Source organism: Xyrauchen texanus, chromosome 50 (genome assembly GCF_025860055.1).
Source record: "Xyrauchen texanus isolate HMW12.3.18 chromosome 50, RBS_HiC_50CHRs, whole genome shotgun sequence".
Taxonomy (NCBI): domain Eukaryota; kingdom Metazoa; phylum Chordata; class Actinopteri; order Cypriniformes; family Catostomidae; genus Xyrauchen; species Xyrauchen texanus.
The window spans coordinates 15,678,778-15,699,050 of record NC_068325.1 but is presented as its reverse complement, the minus strand read 5'-3'; the positions used below and the strand labels follow the sequence as shown (position 1 = coordinate 15,699,050).

The window sequence follows — 20,273 nt, the reverse complement described above, 5'->3', positions numbered from 1 at the left end:
TTGTGGTCTTTTTTTTTTTTTTTTTTTTAACAAATTCATGCATGTTTACACCACAACATGGAGTTTTTAACATTAAACAAAAGACCTTATAAGTTTACCACTGTCTTAAGTAGCATTACTAATAAGAAACAGAATATGTGTTGTACACTACAATGCCATTCTTTGTTTGGATTTGAAATAGTTGTTTTAACAATGATTGTTTTGACTGGATTCCACATTATTACTCATATCTTCTCAACTTGTGACTAACAAAACCACACTAATCAATAGCTCAAAGGGTGGCCTGAGTAAATTTTGTGTCTTTAGTCACTGGAGTGCTCTTAAGGGTACTGACCTGTCAAGCAAGCTGTGTTTTTGAACAGTTTGCTGCTTACTCTAGTTGAACATGGCCCCAAAACTGGTCTTTAAAAGCAAATAAGACTACATCAGGTAAGTCTTGTTTTTTGTACGTGTGGATCTTTTTTTGAAATTGCATTCAATTTACAATAAATCTGTTACCCTATATTGCTAAATTGGCATCACAATTTATGCTATACAACTATAAAAATCCTTTTCAAATTAGCAATAATCACTATTGTTCAGTTCTATCATTTGTTTGACAACCACATTTTAGGACCAAGAAAACCAACTACTAGCCATCTAATTTGGGTACTGTTCCTAGACTAACCTCTTTCAACTCTGGTATGAAGTTGTTGGCATGTACTTGGGCTCTCTGGGGTCTTGCCCTCGGTTCCGTTCAAGCAAACAAAGATATCTGCAATGCAAAGCCCAAAGACCTGCCCTTGAATCCAATGTGCGTCTACCGCAGACCGGATACCGAACTAGAACTGACCGAAGAACTCGAGAAGATCCCAGCTGGTACCAACCCCCGAGTATGGGAATTGTCCAAAGCCAACAGTGGTTTTGCCCTCTCATTGTTTAAGCAGCATTCTGCAGAAAAGCCCAGCAATGAAAACATCTTTCTGTCGCCAATTAGTATCTCAACTGCCTTTGCCATGACCAAGCTAGGGGCTTGTAATGCCACACTGGAGCAGATAATGAAAGTAAGGTGTTAAAATAATTGCAACACCACGAAAAAGTTACACCATATATATATATATATATATATATATATATATATATATATATATATATATACACCTATTAGAAGAAAATGTGCAAAAATTGTACCTTTAGGGGTACAACAGCAACTGTACGCTCTTTACACCATAACCCTTTATTGGTCTTGCAGGTCATTTTGACCTGTTTTTAAAATGGTTCTAAATTTGTACCCTTTAGGGACAGATAAGTTACAAATATATACAGACATGTAGAGGGTACAGTGGGTGTACCTTTGAGGGTATTGCCCCAGTGACAAGCAGTTGTATCCTAAAAGTACAATTTTGCTAATAATTTCTGACAGCGTAGTAATAAAATGCAGGTCAACAACCTCCCTATCTTCAAAATGTAGGTGTTTGAGTTTGATTCGATAAAGGAGAAGACATCAGACCAGGTTCACTTCTCTTTTGCCAAGCTGAATTGTCATCTGTACCACAAAAAGCACGAAACGATGGAACTGATCTCTGCCAACCGTTTGTTTGGAGACAAATCTACAGTGTTCAATGAGACCTACCAGCACATCAGTGAGATGGTCTATGGAGCCAAATTGATGCCCCTCAATTTTAAGGTTAGTTGTCAATGTTTCCATGAATGAGTTTCAATGTTTAAGTACTTAACCGTCACTGTAAAACTTAAAAGATACTCCAGGCACCATTTAGGGTTTCTAACATGCCACACTGATGGATTTCTTAGTAGACCCTTCAGGCACCATTTCAAAGGATCCTCAAATATTATATTAAGGAACTTTAGGATATATTTCATGACCCTTGAAGTATTTCCCTTATGATTAACTGAAGGAAGCATTCATAGCTCTTGCAGTTCTTTATAGTTTCTCAGAGAATTAAAAGGCTGCCTGGGGGGTCTCCATAAGGTTCTGCCAGTATTGCAGTTGAGGAACCCCATTTTACACTATAGGTGATCCAGTTCTTTCCCATGAACTAATCATTCAAGTTTGCAGGAGAACCCTGATTTTTCAAGGAAGGTTATAAATGATTGGATTGCCAACAAGACACACAACAAAGTAAAAGACACTCTGCCAGAAGGTTCAATAGACCCCAATACCATATTAGTCTTGGTAAACGTCATCTACTTTAAAGTAAGTGTGGATACATAAAGCTACTCTTGACTTCCTATTTTATATTTTCGAGTTTTGTTACAAGGTCTGATTTTTGTATTCCAGGGTCAATGGAAGCACAAGTTTGATGATAAAAATATCGTAAAAGCAGAATTTCACATTACTGGGAGACAGACGTGTCCAGTCCCCATGATGTACCAAGAGAACACATTCCAGTATGCCAGAATCCAAGAGGACAATGTACAGATACTTGAGTTGCCCTATAGTGGTGGTGACATCACAATGGTGCTCATATTACCTACTGATAATAAATCTCTGTCGGAAGTACGTTTATTCAGCCATTCGCAAAAAAGTAAATGTTCTCCTTAAGCATCGTCTTCTGGAAACCCAAATAACATGATTGTATCTAATTAAGGTGGTGGAAAGCATGAACCAAAAGAAACTTGTTGGTTGGCTACATGCCATGAAAAAGACCACAGTGAGTGTGCAGATCCCTCGTTTCCGTATTGAGGACAGTTTATGTCTCAAGGAGCACCTGAAGAAAATGGGCCTTAAAGATCTTTTTAGTTCAGCACATGCCAGTCTCTCAGGTATGACACTACACATTAGCTGCAGAATGTAGTATACATGCCAGTGATACTGTATACTGTGGCCTTTTTTAAATCAGACTCTGTAGGGGGTTCCACATTTAACAGCTAATTCACACTGGCCCAAAAACACCAACATTTTATACATTCTTAAGTTGGATTTAGAATGTTAACATCTATTCCATCAAAACCCAAAAAAACATGTTTATTAGCATTTGTTGGGGAAGGAATGCATAGTTTGCATGCTGTTTGGTCTTGCACTCAATTGAGCATATTAGCCTTTCAAAGTATATTAAAATGAATAATTTGAGGCATGTGCACTACGACTGTTTCAGACTGAACACACTGTGAATTTAGTGACAGAAAGTCTCTGCTTACCGAAATTCGAACCATGCCCCCTGTGCCCAAAGCTGGAAGTGTTGATGAACGCAAAGGAACATTTGAGGACCAGTTTCTGGGTAAAATGTCCGCTAAGTGGCACCAAAACATTTTTTTCTACCTTTTCATTTATTATAACTTTACACTTTATTAGGAACACTACAGTCCTAATAAAGTGCCTGACATTGTCTTCTGCTGTTGTAGCCCATCCGCCTCAAGGTTCGACGTGTTTTGCTTTCTGAGATGCTATTCTGCTCACTACACTCGGGGTTACCCGAGTTACCGTAGCCTCTCTGACAGCTCAAACCAGTCTTTTTCCCCCATTCTGATGGTTGATGTGAACATTAACTGAAGTATTATTTTATGCACTGCACTGCTGCCACATGATTGGCTGATTAGATAATTGCATGAATAAATACGTGTACAGGTGTTCCTTATAAAGTGCTGTGAGTGTATATTTAATTAACTCTACCCCAACTTCAGTGGAGTGTAAATGTAATTTTAAAACAAAAATGCAACCTACAAATCACCTTCATGATTGTTTTTGTGAACGTGATTACTTCCTGTTTCCCATGGGACCAGAACCTGTGTCTCAGAGGTGCTATAGTGAAACTTTCAATCAAGTGAATTGATGAAAATTGTCTGATGGGAATAGCACTTCTCAGGAATTCAGCAGTAAGGGGTTGATTTCAGGATACGTTAACTTTCGGAAGCTACATGTCGATTACAGGTTCGCACTGTTACAAAAACTGATGACAAATGTACGCAACACTCAACGGAAAACAAGCATACTTTTAGCACTAACCTTTACTTGAAAAGCCTGACAAAAATATACTGTCATTGTTTTCATGGGATGTTACTTTTTTAGGCATGGCGGCTGATGGGTCTGGCTTGTACATCTCTGAAGCTTACCACAAAGCGTTTCTTGAGGTACATTTTGAGTATTGCTTTTAAAATTACAGACACATTGCAAGACAGTCCAAGACCTGTTGTCCAAACTTTCCCATTTCTTCAGGTGAATGAGGAGGGTAGCGAGGCTTCTGCTTTGGTAGTCACCAAAGGGTGTTCCTTTAAAATCTTCCAGGAGCAATTTGTAGCAAACCAGCCCTTCCTTCTGCTGATCCGCGAGTCCAGTATCAATGCCCTGCTCTTCACCGGCCGAGTCGCAAATCCTTGTGGGAGCAGTTAATGGATCTGACACTACGACAATGGTCATGGACTGTCATTGTGGTTCATCGTTAACTTGACGGGGTTGCTTTTGTTTCTTCGTTATTGGTTGGTCACAATAGGTTATTTTTGTCAGTCTACCAATTGAGAAGTGGAAATGAGCATATCAAGAGGTGCAAGAGTTTTCATCTTTAAGTTTAGAAAAATAATACAATAATTGCAATGATATATGTACAGGCACATAATAAGGATAAAACAGGTTTATTTTTTCATATTAGAAATTTGGGTTTAGCAGTATCACACAATCTGGGCGTACATAATTATACATTTAAAGAATATAATTACAAATCCTTCACAGTTACACTTAAAGTGCTTTATATCTTTTTAAAAGAATGGACTTGACATACTGCCAATGAGAAAAAGACATAGTGGTTATTGTGAAAATGGCATTCACATTATTATGACTAATCATTCTTACTCCTGTACCATTTTAAAAGGGCAACGTCATCTTTCAAATTTAGAGTAAATCTTAAACTTCAAATAACTAATTACACCTATGAATATAATTTCTAGAATTTTAAAACAGAATATATTCACTATTTCAATAAATACATTGGTTTGCTATTAAAATTAGACAAATTGATTTCCAAGATACTGATGCTTGTGTTTGGAAATTGGACTTTCAACAATAAAATACCTATTATAATTTGTTTTATCTCATGGTTTTGTAAAATAATATATTTTCTTACGGTATGGTTTAAATTAAAGTAATTAACATTTTATAAGACACATGAAAGTAACTTTACAGACTATATTGCTTTTTGCAAGCTAAACAATATAGCAAGACAAATTTCAAAGGTCAATCTTTTGGCTTCTCTTGGTGCAAATTTAGATGCCTAAAAAATGTCTATGTTTGGCCATTACAAAAGACAAAGACAACATGCAAATAAACAATTTCTACTGAGGGTCAGTAGAAAAAAAGAAATGTCTTATTTCTATGTACAAAGACTCTGAGAAAGAAAACAATTGACAACTTTTTTTGACAGTGTCACGTTTGCTTGCTTATTCAGACAAAGTGTTGATATATGTGTAGGCTATTTCCATTAAAGTGTCCTCATCCGAAATGTGTTGCTTTTACATTATTTGCTCCAGAGGGACATCAATGCGACGCAACTGAAAAAACTCGAAAGTTATGGCTCAGCATTGTCGTTCCGAAAAACTAACTAGAGACATGCATTTTATCACGTTTCACAAGCTTGATCATGACCACAAAGAAAAAGTGAATCGTAACACTTTTCAATTAGGTTGAATTGTTTACATTAGTATACTAGATTAATTAACATAAACAAAAACTAAACAATACTTTTATAGAATGTAATAACCTTGGATAGTTCATTTTAACATATACTAATACATTTTTTTAATCCCCATTCCTACCAATTTGGAATGCCCAATTCCCACTACTTAGTAGGTCCTCGTGGTGGCGCGGTTACTCACCTCAATCCAGGTGGCGGAGGACAAGTCTCAGTCCACTTCTGAGACATCTTATCACGTGGCTCGTTGTGCATGACACCGCGGAGACTCACAGCATGTGAAGGCTCATGCTACTCTCCGCGATCCACGCACAACTTACCACATTGAGAGCAAGAACCATTAATCGCGACCACGAGGAGGTTACCCCATGTGACTCTACCCTACCTAGCAACCAGGTCAATTTGGTTGCTTAGGAGACCTGGCTGGAGTCACTCGGCACACCCTGGATTTGAACTCGCGACTCCAGCGGTGGTAGTTAGCATCAAGACTGACTGAGCAACCCAAGCCGCACTTAGTAAATGCTATAAAAGCATATTGCTGCTCATCATATCTAATGTTGGCAAACAGAACCTTATCGAAAAGTGCTACGCAGTTAATATTTATTGTATCAGCCAAAATGCATAATTGCTTTAATATTTCTTCCAATCTTTTCTTATTTAACATCTGATTTTGAAACCAATTAATTTAAAGTGTTTGTTAAGGTGTATTTTTTGTTTTCGCACCACTTTTTGTTTTTTAAAGCAACTTTGGAAATGGGGTGAAATATTGCTTTGAAGGTAGTTTCATGCCAAACTACACATTCTGTAACACTGTTATGATTAAACATGATTTGGTATTGTTCAATCAATACCATTAAACTGCAGATGATGTATTTTCATACAGAACATTAATTCAATATTTAAGCCTAATATATACACTGTAGCAACACATTTATCCTCTGCCATGTTATTTAAAGCTTGAAAAACAAATACAAAAACTGAACAAATAATATTTGAATTAATAATAGTAAAAAAAATTAATAAAAAAAAAGGCAGGTTGGTTGGCCATCAAAGTTTTGAAGGTCAAAGATAGATATACACAAAGGGAAAACATGCTGAAATTTAATTATCATTAGCATTATCAAAACCCAAATTAATATTCAATTTAGACTGCTGAAATGTGCAGTACAATAATTGGAATGCTTGATTACAGATATTGATCCCTTGATATTAAACTGTAGTTAATTCATTCACAAAGAGATACTTTATGTCACTATCACCCAAGTCTTATATGATTGGCATACACAAAACAGGCCCATGCCCCGAATCGAACATTTAAAAGAAAAATAAGGGCAAAGTCCATAAAAAGAACCTTTCATATTCTTATAACATATTAAGTAATGATTATGTTGTTTACTGACAAATGCACTTGCATTCTCTATTATTATGAGGTTGCATTGTGACAAATAAAAGCGACATGCTCTTCTATTTACCAAGGTTCTGTACTGTACAACAAAGTTGAAATGAAACAGTTTCAGGATTGTATTTCACTTCGAATGCATCTTGAGGCATGGGTATTTACATCGAGAGGAAATGTTCATATGTGTGTATGCTTTTTGCTGCATTTTTCTGAAATATGACCCGAGTTACCCAGAGCTCCAAGAAAGAATAACTGTTTGGTACAAACCAAAAAGGTAAACACAAAAAGTAAACCGTGAGTTCCTGATATTTGTAAGAAGAATGTTTACCTGCTGACCTGTGTTCACAAACGTGTGTAACGGTAAAATTTGTAAACCTGTTTTGATATGAGGTGAGGTGCTTAAAATCCCTCTCAGAAAAATCAGTAGCTGTTTATTTTTTATAATATTCATCATATCCTCTCCTAAAAAAAACAGTCACAACCAAGTGTGATTCACAGCCTTATAAAAAAAATGATAATTGCTAACAGCTTCACTTTTGCTTAAAACGCCTTTGCTTTTGTTGATCACTAAAAACTGCCTCTTTATAGTTAAGTATAAATTTGTCTAAATATGCATTGGACACATGTATATAGATATACAAATATTCTAAAAAGACAAAAAAAAAAAAATCTCACCACCACCCTTCCTTTAAGTGCCTGATGAAATCTCTTTTTGTTCCTCCAAATCTTAAAGGGATAGTTCACCAAAAAATGAAAATTCTGTCACCAATTAATCACCCTTATATTGTTTAAAACCTGTTGGCTCCATTTCCATGACCGCGCTAGGCGCAGCGCTACGACGGTGCGCAACATCTTGAGAGTGCTAATTCTAAGCGCAAGTGGGTGTGAGTGGGAGTGTTTCAGCTCGTGAAATAATAGCACGTTATGAATACACTTGACATTTATGCTCGCTTTAGAAGTTAGCCAACTGTATTCTGAATTCTTCATGCTTTACAGATTGTTCTTAATTTTTAGTGTTTAGCCAGTTTAGTATATTGCATTGTGTGTATATGTTTTTTATGGATACAGCGTATTCACAGCGCAAGTTACACATATTATGACTAGAGTGTCACTTAGTTCCAAGTTCACCTGTTCATCTGCTTCATTGTCTGTACATATGCAAGTTGAAATATTACACATACACTGGCGGCCAAAAGTTTGGAATAATGTACAGATTTTGTTTTTTGGAAGGAAACTGGTACTTTAATTCACCAAAGTGGCATTCAACTGATCACAAATATAGTCAGGACATTACTGATGTAACAAACGGCACCATCACTATTTGAGTTGCCACAGTGCGCAATAGACTGGCATGTCTTAAGGTCAATATTAGGTCAAAAAAGAAACTCTCTCTAGAAACTCGTCCGTCAATCATTGTTTTGAGGAATGGAGGCTATACAATGCTTGAAATTGCTTCAAAGACAAATGACAACTGGCTCTAACAAGGATAGAAAGAGATGTGGAAGGCCAGATGTACAACTAAACAAGAGGATAAGTACATCAGAATCTCTAGTTTGAGAAATAGACACCTCACATGTCCTCAGCTGACAGCTTCATTGAATTCTACCCGCTAAACACCAGTTTCATGTACAACAGTAAAGAGAAGACTCAGGGGTACATGACATTATGGGAAGAATTGCAAAGAAAAAGCCACTTTTGAAACAGAAAACCAAAAGAAAAGGTTAGAGTGGGCATAGAAAGACAGACATTGGACAACAGATAATTGGAAAAGAGTGTTATGGATCTTAACCCCATTGAGCTTTTGTGGGATCAGCTAGACTGTAAGGTGCATGAGAAGTTCCCAACAAGACAGCCACATCTATGGCAAGTGCTACAGGAAGTGTGGGGTGAAATGTCACCTGAGTATCTGGATAAACTGACAACTAGAATGCCAAGAATCTGCAAAGCTGCACATGAAGAATTTTTGGATGAGAACTCTTTGAAGTAGTTTAAGAAATTAAGATTTATTTATTTTTTAAATGGTAAAAGTAATGTTTCATGTTATTAATGTCCTGACTATACATGGTGATCAGTTGAATGCCACTTTGGTGAATAAAAGTACCAATTTCTTTCCATAAGAGCAAAATCTGTACATTATTGTCTTTAATCATCTGTAATGATTAATCTCATGTATAAATATGATGCGTTAGAGTGAGGTCATTCACCCGTTTTTAAGCATTTATTTTTGCCGGTGTTCAGTGCTTTCAACTTGCGAATCTTAAGCGGAGAAATCACAATGTTGAATTCGATTGATCCATATATCTTCTTTACTAAACAGATGTTTAAATGTCTCTTTTTATGTTTATATCTTGCAGTAATGTTTGTTTCTCGTCATATCTTCGTCAAAAGTAGTTTTAATAAAATCGTTTAATTATCGTCATTCATTAACGGAATCAAAAAACACTTCTAAGAAAGCTTTCGTCAGCGATATTCGTTGAGGAGATTAACACTGAAGCCGATACAATCACTGTTAATACTAGGCATACTTTGTGTATCAGTAGATGGAAATGATTTATCATTCTAACATTCTCTATAACAATGGTTCCCAACCCTTTTCCTGGAGGCCCCCAAACACTACACATTTTGGTTATCTCTCTAATTAAACACACCTGATTCAATACATTAGCATAGTTCGTGGAGACTCCACGACATGAATTAGGTGTGTCAGATAAGGGAGATATACAAAATGTGCAGTGTTGGTGGGGGTCTCCAAGAAGAGGGTTGGGAACCACTGCTCTATAATTTAACGGAGCATAAATTCAAATCCAGACGAGAACCAAATTTTTCATGCGTATAAAAGAAGTGTGTTACTGTCATAGAAATATGCCTGACATTCAACATGGACGAAGTTAATGCACAAAAGAACGTCCATATTTCTATACTTTCAATTTATTGCATCCAGTCTATACACTGACAACTTCTTATGAATGTGCTGTCTATGTTTGTATCACTGGTGCTTGACAGGGAATGGACTATATAATAGGATGCAGATGGTGCAATAACCTGAGAAGAACCTCATAATTAAATTGCACTTAACCCAGCCCATTAGCGCTTTGCATGTGCAAATTTTCCAAACCCACTTGCACCTAGACTTAGCGCATGCTTCCACAAAAATATAAAAACTTCATGGCCACCCCCACTATCTTTGCATGTATGACGTTTTGCATAGTGCTGTGCTTAGTGGTCTTAAATAGGGCCACTTTCACATGACTTACTTTCTTATGTAGAAAACAAAAGGTAATGTTAAGCAGCCTCAGTCACTATTCACTTTCATTGTATGGAAAAAAACAACATGCAATGAAAGTGAATGGTGATTGAGGCCAACGTTCTGCCTAACATCTCCATTTGTGTTCCATGGAAGGAAGACACATACGGGTTTGGAACACAAGGTTTTTCAAATTTGGATGAATTATTCCTTTAAGGGTTTAAGGACTTCCACAATATATTTCAGTTCCTTTGGTTACTGAGAGCTTCAGTAAATTACGTCATTAGCACCAACTGGAAACATCTGTTCGTAGGCCAAGTGTAAAGGCACTTGACCTCAAAAAGTTAAAGTGCCATCCTTTGGATGAAGGGAAATCTTACACTCAAAGTCATTCCGTGGCATTTTATCGTTTCCCAATCATCACAGACATACGGTTTCTGCTTTCTTAAACAGCTTTGACGACCATTTCAAGTCCATTTTGGTTCGTCTCCGTATTTCTTTTGACTCAATACAAAAAGGCAGAAGGTTATGCCCTGTGGGAGACCCCTTCCTCCTGTTCTAACACATTTTACAAACAAAATATCATCAGACCAGTATAACAAGTTGGAGAGACTTGGAAATCTCCAAACGATCTACAAAAACAAGCAGTTAAAACATGAAACTGAAAAAAATGAATTAGGTTGAGTGCATTGATGTATCTGCGTGTGACAGATCGGTATTGCGTAGTGATGCGAGAGGTAACTGTGCGGTATATTAGCTTATCTGAGATTGAAGAGTTAATTATTTATATATATATATCACTGTATCATTAACATTCAGCAGCTGGGTTTTGAGTATGGAGATGTACAATGACCTTAATGGGAAGTAAATGTAAATAAATACATACGCTACTGCAATATTCTACCATCGTTTTCCCCCTGCATGCCTATATCACAGTATTACCACCAACGTTTAAGAGAAAGTTCACCTGAATATAAAAATTAATTGAACTCCAATTTAATCCAAACCCATGACTTAATTTCTTCAGTAGAAAACAAAAGGAGAAATGTAGGGTTTAGGCTGTCAAGCCCCAAAATGATGGGTTATGTGTCATTCTGAGAGCCCTGAAGATTCACCTTCAATATATGGAATGTTCCAAATTACATGGAAAGTCAAATGGGTTTGGAAACACCTTAGGGATGAGTACTTTTTTTAATTTTTTTTAAATCAGAATTTATTTAAAATTATTATTTTTAGGTGAACTGTTCCATCAAATCAGGAAAATTAAATGCTGAGTGTTTCTGTAAATGAGGCCATGTCCATACTACTACTATTTTGTTTGAAAACGAATTTATTTTGCTACAATTATGACTGTAATTCACACCAGAACGGCATTTTCCTCCACCGAAAATAGAGCGTTTCAAAAAGGCTCTGCATTTCCGCATATTTAGGAAAATGATGACGTTAGGAAACTGAACGTTTTTTTAAGCGAAAACGGATAAATATGGACATGGCCTTTTAAACCCGGAAATGTTCTAAGGCTAGAATATACTTGCGTTCTCTTTGAGGCCTTTAGGACTCAAAGTGTGAGCTATGAGTTTCGGTTTTATGGCAGGCCATATCGGCACTTAATACAAAACGGGAAAAAGAAAAAAAACTGATGTCAGGTCCCTAAATAAAACTGAACCCGTTTTTCTAAGCTTGTCATGGCTAGGGGGTGCGACGTCTAGCCCCAGATTGATTTATCAAGATTGTCTCAAGGCAGAGTAGTGAAGGACTACGACATCCTTTTGTTTTTATAATTCACCATCTGGCACACAGAAGTTTGGCAATTTCGATGTTATTTGACCACATTGTAGCTACAGCTTCTCTTTTGTTTGTCCTGACTTTTAGTAGTAGTAGTACAAAAATATAAAACAAGTTAACATATATAAAAGACAGGAAAGGCTTAAAAAAAATCTAAACGAAGAAAGAATTAATCACTGCATCCAGTGGTGTGTGAGGTTGTTGGAGTGTGGCTTGTCTTCATTTGTTGACGTCCTGTTCAGTCTGTATGGTCAAGGTAGATGCGGTTTAAAGCGGAAATACCATTTATTAATCCCTATAGAACACTAGTTCTAGCAAACAGTTCTTTGCATTTTTGCTGTCAATGAAAAAAATCCCAAAACATAAAACAAATCCCAAAACTTCGTCCAAGTATAACGCAGAAGATTCTCCCTTTTTTATGTGTTCCTTGTTGACAGCAGGAAAGAGAACCTCCAATTTCCAACTCTTCTGCAATATCTCAGTGTGGATGGTAAGAGGCAGAGGACATAGGTGTCTCCGAAGACAAGGTCCCTTTGGACCCCATTGGCCTCTGTCTCCATGGACACTGAAGGCTAAGGTATACTTAATTTTTCTGTGTGCCGTTCTGTCTCGCAGAAGTATACTTTTGCCTTTTAAGTTTTTCCCCCTAAGAAGCCTTTAATCGGGCCCAGTGGTGGAGACCGAAGGTTGTACCCCTTCTCCAAAGGACGAACCGGCACCTCCACCTCCACCATTGCCCTCAGGCTCCTCCTGGGTGGGCGACTCATCTTCGTTCTGGCCTCCCCGAGAGGTGACCATGGTGGTCTCGGGTGAGGCACTGTGGGACACCTCCTGCGGGGCGCATCCAGGATGGTTCTTGCGGAAATGCTGGTTGAGGATGGCTTGGAAAGGGAAGCTCTTGCCACAAACGTGGCAGTGGAAGGGCTTGTTTCCTGTGTGCTTCCGAATGTGGTACTCGAGCTGGTCCTTGCGGGTGTATTTCTTCCCGCAGATGCGGCAAACGAAGGGGGTAATTCCCATGTGCAGGCGCATATGTCGATCTAGGCTGCCCTTCTGGTTAAAGGACTTGCAGCAGTAGATGCAGGTGAGACGGGGGTTGTAGCGGAACCACCGATCACCTACCTGTTCTCGGAGGTACTCCTCGTATCCTCCCATGTCAAACACAGCTTGTTCTTCTCCCTGTAGGGGAAAACTGATTGGTTATGGTCTGTTTCATGATCATGCAACTTTAAAAACACAATAAAAATGAAAGCTGCAAGCAGCGATGAACGGGCCCTCACACCCTGGTGTACGTTGGGGTTGCTGTGCCAGGGGAATGTCACACATTTTTTAGCACTTAAATGTTGTTAAGAGTTTATCAGTGTAAAACGTGTATTATCCTGTTGCCAGTAGGTGGCTCTATGACTGAATATTGGCATACAGACGTGTTCAGGCTGGGACTATTATCAAATATGTGAAGTTTTGGACCATGTATAGGCCTCAAAAATGTTGTTTCATATCGAATATTGTCAGGCCGCCACAGACAAACCCTTCAACGAAAACTCAATAGCTTTGCAATTTAACATCACCAAGGACTTTAGATTAAGACTGACTAAATATAATGTTGATCTGATTAAATCTCTGGGAGGAGTTTAATTACAAGACCTGGAATTGGCTGTTGCCAGTAGGTGGCGCTATGACTATAACTGAATATTGGCACGTAGATGTATTCAGGCCAGGACTATTATCAAACATGTGAAGTTTTGGGGCAGATTGGACATTGTATGAATGTGTTACAACAACTTCCTGTTTCATGGCGAAACATCGAATTGTGTCAGACCGTCACGGCCACATCATGCAGTGAAAACTCAAATGCTTCGCAAATAAGCATCACCAAGGCCTTTAGATTAGAATAACCAAATATGAAGTAGATCTGATGAAATCTCTAGGAGGAGTTTGTTAAAGTACGAGGCCTGGAAATAGCAAAAATTGAAGAGAAAAATCTAAATGGCTGACTTCCTGTTGAGTTTAGGGCATGGGTCCAAAAAACTTTTTTGTAGGTTTTGGCATGTTACACATGTGTACCACACACCATCGGTGCTCGGGCCCTAAAAATGTGTTCCAAACTTAGGTACACCACCTGTGTGGAGTATGATGCAATTCTATGAACATGAGCTCCTGGGGCCATTTTACAGAAACATCCTAACTCTAGAAATTAAATCTTATCTGAAACTTGAATTTAGGAAGTTTCTTTAGTAAAGGCTCTGTAGCTCAACTCTGCCATGCAAATGCAAATGTTTTTTAAAGTCAAACTAACATATACTTGTTTTAACTTTGACAACACTAAAACTTAGAAAATGGCTTCAAAGTTTGTCTTAAAAAGAACTGTAATATGCAACATGAGCCACATATACTAATTTTACGATACTTTTGGAAGTGAGACAATATCCACTGCTTTATTGAAAAGGCATACCACAATATTCATTAAAACAACTCCTTTTGTATTCTGCATAAGAAAGAAGGACATACAGGATTGAAACAAGATGAAGGTGAGAGAATTATCACAGAAATGTAATTTCTGGTTGAAGACGTTCGAAACAGCTGAGCAACGGTATACTGTTTGCGTACATGCAGACACTCACCAGACCGCTGTGGGAGGCATTTAAAAGTACATTTAAATATGAGGATCTAAACACTACATGTAAAACCTTAAATGCTGTGATATTAAACAGTGTTTTCAATGGCTTCATGGCTCATTCTATGAACATAATTCACACTAGATCAGTAAAAGAAGCTGTTTTAACAACTCAGTGATGAAAAGTAATATATATATGCAGTAGATAATGTTTAATTTGTCTTGTTTACATTCTGCATTCATGCAGCTAATGCGCTAACATTCTATACAAAGCCATAATATGCACTGATACTACTGCAAATATTGGTGTATAAAAGAGTGTTAGTGGGCAGAATATAGACAAAAGAATGATGATAAGAGAGGCATATCTTACTTTGGGCAGATTCGTGAATGGCTTTCGTCTGCAGAAGGCACATGGGTGAATGGGCACTTGAGAGTATTTTTAGCTGAATTTATTACTTTTGTAGAATAATTAAACAAAAAAATTGCATGACATAATTGCATTTTCTTAGAAAACATCTCTATGTGAACGATCGTACATATGCAGATAAATTTGCATCAGCTTGCTAATAACCCGCTAATGCACACCAGTGTTTTCATGTTGAATGATCATTAGCTCTCGCCTCTTAGTAGGTGGAGTTTCAGGTCACACCTACCGATTACGTGGACCAATGACAGTAAGAAGGTGTTAAGCAACCGGTAGGAAGTAATCGTAAAAGTTCGCCCCGGCAAGCTGTTACAAACCACCCAAATGAATGCCAGATTTTGTTCGAAATGAAATCACGCCCGTTCGTTCTTCAATTTCATGAGGCTTTTCGGGGCCTTTAAGGTCAAGTCCTGATCAAGTTTTCTACATCTAGGATGGGTTACCTGTGAGGTGGGGTGTCTCTGGTCGTCAACTCTTCCCGGAGACTCACTCTTGGCTCTTTGTCGGTCAGCCATCACCACCACACTTCCTGTAGGACTAAACCTGATGGGAACACAAAACATGGCTTAAAACTAAACCTTTTATACTAAGCTTGCATACAGAAGAAATTGGGTTATTGGCGTTACAAAACATCACACCTGGATTATCCAAACCTTAATGTCAAAAGTTTACAGATTTTATTTATCCAACTGGAATTAAAAAGAGAAAAAGGTCTTTAGACAGGTGGTTGGTGGGGAGGGGTTGAAAACAAGAGTGCTTGATGACGGAAAGTTATTACATTTTGATGAAAGAAAAGGCAAACATTGCTTTTCTTTAGAAAAGGATGCCCCGATAATTCACTTTAAGACCAGGAATGTGCATTAAGAAAGTAAATGTGGTTGATTTTCATTCCAACAAATTCATAACAAAGATAAACCATAATTAACCACACCTCTCCGTCTCACTGAAGCTACTGGAAGGCTGAGAACTTTTCCCCCCTCTTCTCTCATCTTTCAAGAGTGTGCTACGTCCTGAGGTGTCAATCATCACCGTTGGCCCCTCCTCCGCCCCACTGCCCTCTTCCGCCGACGCCGGAGTCTCTGCTCCAATCCACTCCTCCATCCTTTCTGTCTTAATACGAAACCCATCCACCACTCGCACGGTCTCTTCTCTGCCCCCATCCACGTCAGCTCCTGTCTCAACATACCACTGCCCAGCTCGATTAATACGGAGAATGGGCTCTTTCCCGGATCCCACCTCTTCCGAGCCAATTCCGCTGTGCTGCACCATCTGAGGGCTCATGGATTCCCCCGGAGGACTGATTTCGTGGACTTCCCTCACATCACGGATGTTGATCACCCCTCCAGTGTTTCTAATCAACCTAGAGCTGCTATGTCTGGGACTTACAGAGCGGGACCCCGTTAGTGCCGTCCCGCCTCTCCCTGATTCGGTTTGGTTGGTGGTTCTGTGGGCTCCGCCCCCAAGCTCCTCCTCCACATCCGATATGCTGATCTTAAAGTGGATGCCCTCTAAAATCTGGGTGCAGCGATCAATAATGTGCTGCATTTGGAGGAAGCTGGCCGCCGTCAGGTAGCTGATAATATCCGCGAGTTGCAAGCACAATCGACCTGTGTAGCAGAACGAAAGTAGCTGCTCGAATACGGAAGGGTTACGGATTACTGAGATGGACACGGTGCTCATCTCACTGAGGGACATGTGGTCTCGGAAGTAGGGGGAGCTGGCGGCGAGGACCACCTTGTGGGCACGGAAACTGTGGCCCTGAATGTTGACCACGATGTCACACAGGCGGCCCTGCATGCGCAACTGGTTCAGGTGCGACAGGACGGAGTTGCTGAAGTCCGGAATATCAAGTTGGATGCTCCCTGATCGTTCCATGCGGGCTGCCTGATGTGCTGCAGATCAAAGCTGTTGACAACAAACAAGAAAAGTCTGTCTGGATACTGCACAACAATATACATTACAACACCACACAGAAACAACTATTGGCAATAGTAAACAAAGTATATTTTTCAAGCCTATTTCCAGGTTTTCCGTGACATTCTTGGTAACACTTTACATTACAATGTTACATAGTGAATAAATACATACATACATACATTATAATAAATTACAGTGGCAATAACATTAACAGTGTGGAATTAGAAGCAGTTCTACAAACTAATTTCACATTAAACCTAAAAGAGTAGGATTAATTTAAAGAGTATCGTAAAGCGCATGTGTCGAACGTGTTCGTATTCGCTAGTGGTCAAAAGAGCACACTTTGAAAGACAACGAGATCGACCAGGTGAAATCTGTTCTGGAACACAGAAAAACACAGGCCTTAATGCAATGCTGCAACATTGTAACAACAATTCCTCTTATTTAAATCTCATCTAATGAAATGTATATATACAAAACTCTTGTAAATACTGTATATAGACTATAAAAAGCTTGATTTGGTAATTACTAGCATACACTGATCAGCAACAACATTAAAACCACCTGCCTAATATTGTGCAAGTCCCCCTCGTGCCAACAAAACTGCGCCAACCAGCATCTTAGAATAGCATTTTGAGATGATTTTACTCTCAACACAATTGTACAGAGTGGTTATCTGAGTTACCGTAGACTTTGTCAATATGAACCAGTCTGGCCATTCTAAGTTAATCTTTCTCATCAACAAGACATTTCCATCTGCTGAACTGCCGCTCACTGGATGTTTTTTTTGTTTTTGGCACCATTCGTAGTAAATTCTAAAGACAGTTGTGTGTGAAAATCCCAGGAGATCAGCAGATACAGAAATACTCAAACCAGCCCGTCTGGCACCAACAACCATCCACATGATTATCTAATCAGCCAATCGTGTGGCAGCAGGGGAAAAAATGTGATTTGGAGCATGGCATGTTTGCTGGTGCCAGATGGGCTGTTTTGAGTATTTCCCCCCTCGACAGATACAAAATTTTATGGATTTATTTTTTTAAAAACTATCGGCCGATTAATCGGTTATTTGCCTTTCCTTGGTTATCGTATCAGCAAAATTCACTATCGGTTGACCTCTACCTGTACCAATGTTACACTATGCTCTACAGTATAATGCACTCATATTCTTTAAGAAAGTTACATTTGATTGACATTTTTGAAATGTGACAATTTTGACCTCACCTTGGAAAAAATGATTAAAGGTACTTAAAGCTAAGTTATGTAATGTAACACTGAAATGCAACACTGTACTCTATAATGCACCGAATTTACTTTTAAGAAAGTTACATTTGTATTTACATGTTGACATTTTTAATGCTCACCTTTTTAAAATCGGGCACAAACACCACTTCACAACAGATGTCTGCACACTTGCACTTCTTTGTGGCTACAAACCACAGCTGGTAGAGACCAAAGTTGCCATTTTTTCATTGCATAGATCAGCAGGATTTTTTCGCAGTGTTACTTTGTCTCTCTCTGTTTTTGACATAGTATCGGCCGACGGCGCAGCTGTAGCCGGCGGCGTGGCACTTCTGCTCGGTTACAGTAACGCACTGCAGCGCGGTGATGCGATGGAGCCTACCCGAAAAACACGCACACACCCCGGCGAGGACCAGGGCAGGCAGGGAGGTGCCTCCACGCCAAATTTAAACCAAAGAAAACTATAACACCAAAACAGATTTTTTCTATCTTTCGCGACAGCCTGTTTTTAGTGACCTGGCATTAAACGTCGCCCATTTCGCAATCATTTTTTATCGTTATACTTATCGCCAGGGCTGTCGCTTTCGGTTCCTCCGCCGCTCTCATATTCCCCCATGTATAACATGAGCCAATGTACAGAAAACGCGGGTCGTTATGGGAATTGTAGTTCTGTAGCGCCGCGGCCATTGCAACCAGCCTTGAGGAGCTTTGGCGAAGAGGACTCATGTTCCCATGATGCATTTGCGTTACCCGTACTGTTAAGGTGGGAGTTTGGTTGCATTTTTGTAACAGTTTCGCCCCCTATTGGATGTGTCACTGGTATCAATAAAGATATTATGACTTAAATATACTGCAGGCAGTCTTGAACACAAATAGGTTGCGCTTATAAAAAATTTAAGTCTTTGTTGTATGGCAATGCAGGCCTATTTCATGACATACACCGATCAGCCACAACATTAAAACCACCTGCCTAATATTGTGTATGTCCCCCTCATGCTGCCAAACAAACCAACCCACATCTCAGAATAGCATTCTGTCATGATATTCTTCTCAAAACAATTGTACAGAGTGGTTATCTGAATTACTGTAGACTTTGTCAGTTCGAAACAGTCTGGCCAATCTCTGTTGACCTCTCTCATCAACAAGACATTTCCATCCACAGAACTGCCCCTCACTGGATGTTATTGGCACCATTCTGAATAAATTCTAGAGACTGTTGTGTGGATATTTTTGTAACTCTGCCAATGTTAGCTGGATGTATTGCTAGCTTCCATGGCTGAAGCACACTGTGTTTGCCTGCTAACTTGTTTCAGATCTGGCAATCCGGGGTGTTGAAATATTATTTGGGAAATGGGCAGTGGTCGGGATCACACAGGCCAAAACATAAACAGAAATTCCAGCCATGAACAGACATTTTCATAGTAGAATATACTGGCTGTATCATTGTTTTCGGACAAGCCAGTATTTCAACTTAGCATGTTTCCTAAATCTGATGGAATTGTTCTATAGTTTATACCGTATATAATGCAATTACATCAGAAGTAACTGTAATAAAATTACTGAACAATTAAGAGTAATCCCTTACTTTACTTTTTTGTTCAATGAAAAAGCCATTTAATTACAGTAATTAATTACTTATTAATGCATTACACCAACACTGTTGTTTAGACACATTTTATTTCACAACACAATATTAAAATATCTTAAATTATGAACATAACTAGAATATTTACATAAAGCCTGACATAATCTAGTCTGACAGCAGGTCAGCAGGCCAACACGTTATTTCTGAGGCACTTTTTTTTAAAAAAACTATCTGACAGGATAGTTTGTTTTTCTGAGGTAAAACACTTAGGCTATTACTTCGCAACAAATAAATAACTTTTATTTAAAATTTACTGAAATATTGTGGGAGAAAAGGTTCATTGAGCTTTGGAAAGACGCTAAATACATAAAAACCTGTTGTAGTTGTTTTTTTTTTTGTTTTTTTTACCATTATATAATAGTACTCTTAGCAGTTTTTTTGT

General features: G+C 38.6%; 2 protein-coding genes across 4 annotated transcripts; one reads left to right on the top strand and one right to left on the bottom strand.

Moving 5' to 3' along the window:
• The first annotated feature begins 283 nt into the window (after positions 1 to 283).
• Positions 284 to 10,999, top strand: LOC127641437 (antithrombin-III-like). 3 transcript variants are annotated; one of them, XR_007970163.1, is made up of 9 exons: positions 284 to 429; positions 614 to 1,043; positions 1,451 to 1,666; positions 2,057 to 2,194; positions 2,279 to 2,497; positions 2,589 to 2,763; positions 3,096 to 3,218; positions 4,007 to 4,068; positions 4,154 to 4,240. XR_007970163.1 is itself a non-coding variant. In XM_052124457.1 (8 exons), exons 2-8 carry the CDS (start codon positions 684 to 686, stop codon positions 4,325 to 4,327), a joined length of 1,344 nt encoding a protein of 447 aa, XP_051980417.1. In that variant the 5' UTR covers positions 284 to 429; positions 614 to 683; the 3' UTR covers positions 4,328 to 10,998. The 3 variants fall into 3 exon arrangements, 2 of the variants coding, with proteins under 2 accessions (XP_051980417.1, XP_051980418.1); XM_052124457.1 differs by lacking the exon at positions 3,096 to 3,218 and having other exon boundaries at positions 4,154 to 10,998; XM_052124458.1 differs by lacking the exon at positions 3,096 to 3,218 and having other exon boundaries at positions 285 to 429; positions 662 to 1,043; positions 4,154 to 10,999.
• Positions 11,000 to 11,502: 503 nt separating this feature from the next.
• On the bottom strand, positions 11,503 to 18,831 carry LOC127641432 (zinc finger and BTB domain-containing protein 37-like). The gene is made up of 4 exons (XM_052124450.1): positions 18,369 to 18,831; positions 16,019 to 16,992; positions 15,531 to 15,630; positions 11,503 to 13,225 (listed from the first exon to the last, which is right to left on the bottom strand). Exons 2-4 carry the CDS (start codon positions 16,960 to 16,962, stop codon positions 12,704 to 12,706), a joined length of 1,566 nt encoding a protein of 521 aa, XP_051980410.1. The 5' UTR covers positions 16,963 to 16,992; positions 18,369 to 18,831; the 3' UTR covers positions 11,503 to 12,703.
• Between the last annotated feature and the right edge of the window lie 1,442 nt (positions 18,832 to 20,273).

What these genes read in the sequence shown, in the direction of transcription:
- LOC127641437 (XM_052124458.1), top strand. Translation starts at nt 684, where the DNA reads ATGAAGTTGTTGGCATGTACTTGGGCTCTCTGGGGTCTTGCCCTCGGT. An exon ending in TAAACGTCATCTACTTTAAA is followed by an intron (nt 2,195 to 2,278) that starts GTAAGTGTGGAT and finishes TTTGTATTCCAG; the next exon opens with GGTCAATGGAAGCACAAGTT. An exon ending in ACCACAAAGCGTTTCTTGAG is followed by an intron (nt 4,069 to 4,153) that starts GTACATTTTGAG and finishes CCATTTCTTCAG; the next exon opens with GTGAATGAGGAGGGTAGCGA.
- LOC127641432 (XM_052124450.1), bottom strand. Translation starts at nt 16,962, where the DNA reads ATGGAACGATCAGGGAGCATCCAACTTGATATTCCGGACTTCAGCAAC. An exon ending in AGCTTCAGTGAGACGGAGAG is followed by an intron (nt 15,631 to 16,018) that starts GTGTGGTTAATT and finishes TGTTCCCATCAG; the next exon opens with GTTTAGTCCTACAGGAAGTG. An exon ending in AGAGACACCCCACCTCACAG is followed by an intron (nt 13,226 to 15,530) that starts GTAACCCATCCT and finishes TTTCCCCTACAG; the next exon opens with GGAGAAGAACAAGCTGTGTT.